The following is a 7,115-nucleotide window of genomic DNA, read 5'->3' as shown; positions in this document are numbered from 1 at the left end:
GTTGACCTGTTTTGGCCACCACATCCTAGTCTTAAAAAAGGGGCTAGTCAGCTAAAGGCATGAGGGGGGTTGGGTTAACTTTCCTGATGAACAACTTCTATTCTTTTCATGTATTCTCTATAGAAAAATAAATTAGGTCAAGATTTACCATGATTTACAAGACACATATCATCAACACGAATCAATAAATAACAGTAGATCAACCTCTAAAAAGTTTTTGTCATCATGAAATCAGTGTAATTCATTGTTTAACTGCTGTTGGATTTTCTTTCTGCTAACAGTATCAACCTAACTACAGGCAAAAGATATCAGATCCATTTTATTCTGCTGTAGTAATCACAAATGAGACGCTTGACCATCACAATTTCACAAGCTCTCCATCCAAATTATATTATACGTTATATTATACATTTTGCTAGTCTTTTGATAACAATGACTTGAGATAACAATGACTTGTCGGCCCAACGGTGGCCCATCGTAGACACTTTTCAATGTTGGCTCATAACCAATTGCTATGTTTTAATTTGCTATGCCACAGTTGGGCCAACGGGTCAATGCTATCTGGGAGTTATCTTATAAAGTAAAACAGTAGCAATGTTGAACTGTTAGTAAGTTTATCATTCATCCGCTTTATCTACTTTCATTTAATCAGTTTCCTTGTTAAATGATATGTTAGTAAGCTGACAATTTTAACAGTTGGGTGAACATTTGACATTCCTACCAATGAATGCTAACACAAAATCACACCCTCTGTTGGCTTGATTCAAATAATTTTAGCACTGAATAATTTATTATTGTTTGGCTATGTTTTACTACTAACGTTAAAAACAGAAAATGTATCTTTACCTTCTCAAACTCTGCTATTAACTGAATCTTCGGTCAAATTAAGAGTAATCCGCAAGAAACAACGGAAAAACTAGCGGCGGGAAAATTGTTTCTGTTTAAACTACAACTCCAACAACGCCTCGAGACGCTGTCCAGCGTGACGCAGCTTCACATGACCCGGATCACGTGACCAGAACAGGGCAACATGGCGGATGTCGAAGCAACGAAATCTCTGAGCGGTCTGCTAAACGGAATAGCTCAAAAAGTATATTACAATAACGCGGAAATTACAGAGGAGCTGCTGAAAAATGAACTGTACCCCGACCTGCCGCAGGAGGAGTTCCAGGCCTTGCATGAGAAAATGAAGGGGGTCCTAAAGGTAATAAAACACTCGGAAAACTTCAGGAATCTATCATACATTATTGTAATATTGCCCTAAATATTAAGAAACAACGAGCTTTTTTTCTTTTGCAATGTCTTATCTGAGTACAGTTAATATAAAACCTGTAGTGCTGTGGAAGTAAGTGGCTGTAATGTGGTGGAAGGATGGGCAATTACTAAAACAAACGTTCCTTACCCATAATAATAATATGACCGTATTTATGCCCAAAGGAGAAATTCTCTTCTCTCTTGCCCCCCTCCACAGAGAGGTCAAAGGTCAGAGCAGCAGCCCTGGAGCTGGTAGTTATTCAGTGTTTTGCTCAAGGACAACATTCATGTATTCATGTGTGTGTTGTCTACTCCTGTCAGCCTCGCCTGTCGTCAGCAGGGGGCAGCACTAACACACCTGTCCCCACTCTGCTTCTACTTATCACATTTTACGTGTTTAGCTGATGCTTTTATTTATTTATTTATTTTCATTTGAGTATAAATTGTACAACAATATATGACAAATCATACATCAACAGTAGTAGGCTCTTTAGAAAACGGAGCACACAATGTAAACAGAATTATAACATAAATATAAATAAAAAATAAATAAATAATAGAATAAAGTAGCTAAGGGGTCTCTTCTAATAATTTTAAGGCATCAATAATGCTCAGTAGATTTTTTGCTTTTTTCTTTTCCATATACTTAAGTGATTTGCAGTACATTGATAGTTCTCTCATAAAAAAAACACCAATAAGGGTTGTGTCTTAATACATTTACATTTATGGTTAAAAAAAAAAATACCTAAAATAAATTAAGTATTCAACAGAAATTCAGTTTTTTTTATCCTCCATCATGATTCAATATCATTTCTGGTCAAATGCGAGAGAGAAAAGATTTTTGATTCTATCCAGTCATACATATCACACCAGAAAGTATTGCTATGAAGACAGAAGAAAAATAAGTGACTTACAGTGAGGTCAACAGTAGAGTAAGCTCCACTTCCTAGATCACCAACATTACAAGCAACCTAAACATAAGTAGGTCAAAGGTCGCTAGACGTGTCAGTTCAGTGCTGGCTCATTATAAACACCATATATCCTTCTTTACTGTTATGAACTATTGGTGCAGTTTCAAGAGTGTTCTGTTTTATCTGTTTTAAAGGGGCTGGAATTAGAGCTGCAACGATTAATCGATTAATCGATTAGTTGTCAACTATTAAATTAATCGCCAACTATTTTGATAATCGATTAATCGGTTTGAGTAATTTTTTAAGAAAAATAAGTCAAAATTCTCTGATTCCAGCTTCTTAAATGTGAATATTTTCTGGTTTCTTTCCTCCTCTATGACAGTAAACTGAATATCTTTGGGTTGTGGACAAAACAAGACATTTGAGGACGTCATCTTGGGCTTTGGAAACACTGATCCACATTTTTCACCATTTTCTGACATTTTATAGACCAAACAACTAATCGAGAAAATAGTCGACAGATTAATCGACAATGAAAATAATTGTTAGTTGCAGCCCTAGCTGGAATACAACTTTTAGCGGGGTTGTAAGGCCTAGGAAACAGCATTAACACCTTCTGATGCCCAAACTCTCCTCTGAAACCAATACTAATGGAATTGGTGTAGGTGGGTTGGTTGATCCAGTCTATGTAACACAGTAAAATTGCCCTGTTCTAGACCAAGACAAGGCCAAAACCAGGTCTAGTTGAGACTGAGACCAAGAGCAGAACCAGTCAAGTTTTTTTTCTGAGACCAAGATCAGGATAATTGGCAGCGTTAGATGACAACCAGTTACTTTATATTCAGAATGTAAACACAGTGTGGAGTATATACTCAAGTATATAACACAGACTAACAAAATCAGAAGAATAGTAATGTTTGGTTTCGAGTATTAGGCTTCACAAATATGGATTTTAGAAAACTGATCTTGGAGTTTTTTTTTGCAATAAAGCTGCTGATAGCCAATATTCTATGCTGATATTCAATATCTTCAGATGTGACAATTTTCATGGAAAAAAAATTACACATATTCACTGTTTCTCCCAGAATTTTATTCTAGACAATAATAATAGGATAATAAAATCTTTACACATACTTGTGTGGAATCTGATCAAAACATCCATACACAATCAGTGTAGCGTTGATCAGTTCTACAATAAACATTTAATCAATCAATCTGCATCATATCCATCCTGTCAGAGGAGGACAACACTAACTGGCTTGTATCCATTTATTTATTTACTTACTTTAATTAAAAGCCAATATGGTTATTGATATATCGGTCCGACCTGGTGTGCAGAATAACACTGTTGCAGCTGATCTAACCCTCCTCCTCTCCTCCTCTCCTCCTCTCCTCCCCTCCTCCTCTCCTCTCCTCCCCTCCTCTCCTCTCCTCCTCTCCTCTCCTCCCCTCCCCTCCTCCTCTCCTCTCCTCCCCTCCTCCTCTTCTCTCCTCCTCTCCTCTCCTCTCCTCCTCCCCTCCTCTCCTCTCCTCCTCTCCTCCTCCCCTCCTCTCCTCCTCTCTTCCTCTCCTCCTCTCATCCCCTGCTCACCTCCCCTCCCCTCCTCTCCTCCCATCCTCTCCTCCTCCTCTCCTCTCCTCTCCTCCTCCCCTCCTCTCCTCTCCTCCTCTCTTCCTCTCCTCCTCTCATCCCCTGCTCACCTCCCCTCCCCTCCTCTCCTCCCATCCTCTCCTCTCCTCTCCTCTCCTCTCCTCTCCTCTCCTCTCCTCCTCTCCTCCTCCTCTCATCCCCTGCTCACCTCCCCTCCCCTCCTCTCCTCCTCCCCTCCTCTCCTCTTCTCCTCCTCCACTCCCCCTCCTCCCCCCCCTCTCCTCCTCCTCTCCTCTCCTCTCCTCCTCCTCTCCTCCCCTCCTCCCCTCCTCCCCTCCTCCCCTCCTCTCATCCTCTCCTCTCCTCCCCTCCTCTCATCCTCTCCTCTCCTCTCTTCCTCCTCTCCTCCTCTCATCCTCTCCTCCTCCCCTCCTCCTCCTCTCCTCTCCTCCTCCCCTCCTCTCCTCCTCCTCTCCTCCTCTCCTCCTCCACCCCCTCCCCCTCCTCCCCTCCCTCCTCCCCCTCCCAGTCCATCGCCACAGCGGACATGGACCACGGCCAGCTGGAGGCCTTCCTCACCGCCCAGACCAGGAAGCAGGGGGGCGGGGGGGTGAGCGCCGAGCAGGCCGCCGCCCTGTCCCGCTTCTGGAAGAGCCAGCGTGTCCGAGTGAGGGAGAGCCTGCTGGGTCAGAGCCGCTGGGAGCCCGGCCTCAGGGGCGTCTCCTGGAGGGTGGACCTGCAGACCGCCGCCGGCCGGGGGGGGGCGGCGGCCCACAGCGGCCCGGTCGCCCTGCTGGAGCTGGAGCTGGGCCGTGCGGGACAGGTGAGACCCTAACACTAACCCCCCTAACCCTTCGCTGGTCCCTCCGAGGCTGGGACCAACACCACCTCCACCAACACCACCACCACCATAAAAATTCATGAAATGAGCACGAACTCTGAAACGCAGATTTACATGTTGTGGACATGAGTTATGTAAAAAATGACCTTCCTCCACCATGAATTGGATTCTGTAACAAAAACACGGATTGGACACGACATTTTTAGCTAAAAGTTGGCTACGGTTAAGTTTAAACTTGTTCTCTAATTTATTATTTTATTTACTATTTTTATTTCTTTCGCTCCAACCTCACCAAATCAAATTTCTCGTATGTGTAATTGTACCTGGCAATAAATCTGATTCTGATTCTGATTCTAAAACAACTTTGGTTAAGGTTTGGGTTGTTTGGGTTGCTGCATGTCGTCTCTTAAAAGATAAGGCTGTTTTTTTTTTATGCATTGCTTACCGTCAACAAATCCTGTGAAAATAACAAAATCAAGAATGCGTTTGCTCTACTCCCGTTACTTTCTGACTTCCCACGTTCTGTTTTTAGCCGTCAACCCGGAAGTCATTGGCTCCAATTGTAAGCTAAAAACCTTGAACTACAGCTCACAAAGACATAGTTTACATTTTAAAAATCGCTAACTGTTACTATGTAAAGTCAGACTGTTGTAGTTATTACCAAATCAAATTCAAATGGGAACAAATTCTTCATTACGCTGGGGACTATTTTCTGTGCTACGGAACTACTTTCCTGAGATGGGAAAAGTGTTTACAGCCGGCTTATTAAGTTGTTTGAGGAAAAAGTGGTCCGGCCCGGTGCATGGTGATGATGAAATATGTTGCAGAGCAGCAGCATGACTCTGTGACGGGTTTTTAATCGTTTTTTAATACAATGGAGTTCTATGGCTGCTGGGACATGGCTGCATTGGGCACCGGGTACATGGCTACATTACTGATTTTGTTATTTTCATAGGATTTGATGACGGTAAGAAATGCATTAAAAAAGTTTATACTGAAGGAATCGATAAAGAATCAGATCGATAATGAGAATCGAAAATGACACCGGAATCGGTAAAATCCTAACGATACCCAACCCTAGACCTTCATCACATGTCATCCTGTCTCTTCTCTGTCAACTATCTAATAAAAAAACACCAAAATGCCTGAAAAACAATCTTAAAAAATTAAATAAAACGTCCTGTAGGTAATAGCGCTGTTGATGAATCAATTACTCGACTGACATAAAATTAATCAAATATAATTTTGATAATCGATTAATCACTTTAGTCAGTTATCAAGTAAAAATAGCACCCGTCTTGCTTTTCATCAAAAAATATGACGTTCTAACTTGACGTACTAAGTTTTCAACCCAAGAAACATCCAATGCTGAAATTGCACCACGTGATTTATTTATTTTATTTTTTTGTAGTAGAAAGTCTGGAATCCATTTATTGTCTTTGGGGAGGAATGAGGGGAGGTGGCAGAGTAACAAGGCGACTCATAACATAACGTACTAAACACTGATGGCAGCACAGTCATGACCAACCAGGAGATGAGGTGGTTTTGGGGTTGGATCGGTGCGGCAGCAGGCCTGGTTCTGGATGTGACCGGATTACTGGTGTGTTTTAATGAGCCTGGATCCCCTGAGGAGACTAAATTTACTCAATCTGGGTCCTGAGCTGAAAACAGTTTCAGAGCCTCAGAGGAGAGAGGCTCTGGGTCATGTTGATGTGGAGACTTCTACTCCAAAATACAAAGCCATTTTGGGGGGAAAAATATTATCACCTGAAGTCAGGGTGTGAAATTACCACCCGCTAAATACCGGTAGATGTGTTTTGGCGGTCACTGACTGGTAACATGTTGAGACATTTGAATTCCTCTGTTATATACAGCCTTTGGTCTTTGCCTGTTCTCAAACTTTGTCCCTGCTGGCCACCATACACAATCAAATCAAAGCAAAACAACAGCTCTTAATAAAACAGGCTACTTATTGGCTGTCTGTTGCAGTGGCTTTACACAAAGAAGTAGCAACCAAACTTGTGCACACTTTGACATATTTCCATGAAAAATTCCATATTTGAATGAAAAATATGTATTATTTTGTCCAGTAAAAATGAAGAAACTGAATTTCAGACACTGCCTGAAGTTAATCATCCAAAATCTGTAAAACCAAGAGGATCCAGGCTGTAACTATCTACTACTACTCTCTATTAAAAACACCATAATTCACACTACTCCCATCCACCATGTGACTTTTTTTGTTATCAAAGAAACAGTCCACAGATAAGCCATTATCTAGGCCGGGTGATACGTTTAGTCTTGGTGTGTCATGCATTGTGTTGTGGGTGTGACATTGTCTACTGCTGCTGATGTCCGGGGCAGGAAACTAACTTTTTTTTTTACATCCCAAGCCATGTCCACTGTTTTACCAGCCAAGTAGCTTTTTAGAATAGAATTCAACCTCCAGATGATGGTTGGTTAGCTGCCAAAGTGACCAGAAGAGGAGAGAAACTCACAAGCCACAAACAAAACTAAC

At 41.8% G+C, this 7,115-nt stretch overlaps 1 protein-coding gene across 1 annotated transcript; it reads left to right on the top strand.

Annotated features, from left to right (window-relative positions):
* Nucleotides 1–1,029: 1,029 nt before the first annotated feature.
* On the top strand, nucleotides 1,030–4,579 carry LOC139668038 (COMM domain-containing protein 1-like; the record flags this gene model as incomplete). The annotated part of the gene is made up of 2 exons (XM_071547514.1): nucleotides 1,030–1,204; nucleotides 4,286–4,579. Coding segments are annotated over exons 1-2 (468 nt in total), but the record flags the coding sequence as incomplete, so codon positions are not given.
* Nucleotides 4,580–7,115: the final 2,536 nt, after the last annotated feature.

This window comes from Centroberyx affinis, unplaced genomic scaffold, assembly GCF_046629955.1.
Source record: "Centroberyx affinis isolate AG114_WGS23_722 - 3 ecotype Tasmania unplaced genomic scaffold, CSIRO-AGI_Caff_v1 ptg005992l_1, whole genome shotgun sequence".
Lineage (NCBI taxonomy): Eukaryota > Metazoa > Chordata > Actinopteri > Beryciformes > Berycidae > Centroberyx > Centroberyx affinis.
Note: the sequence above shows the minus strand (reverse complement) of the source record. Positions and strands in the feature narration are given on the sequence as shown.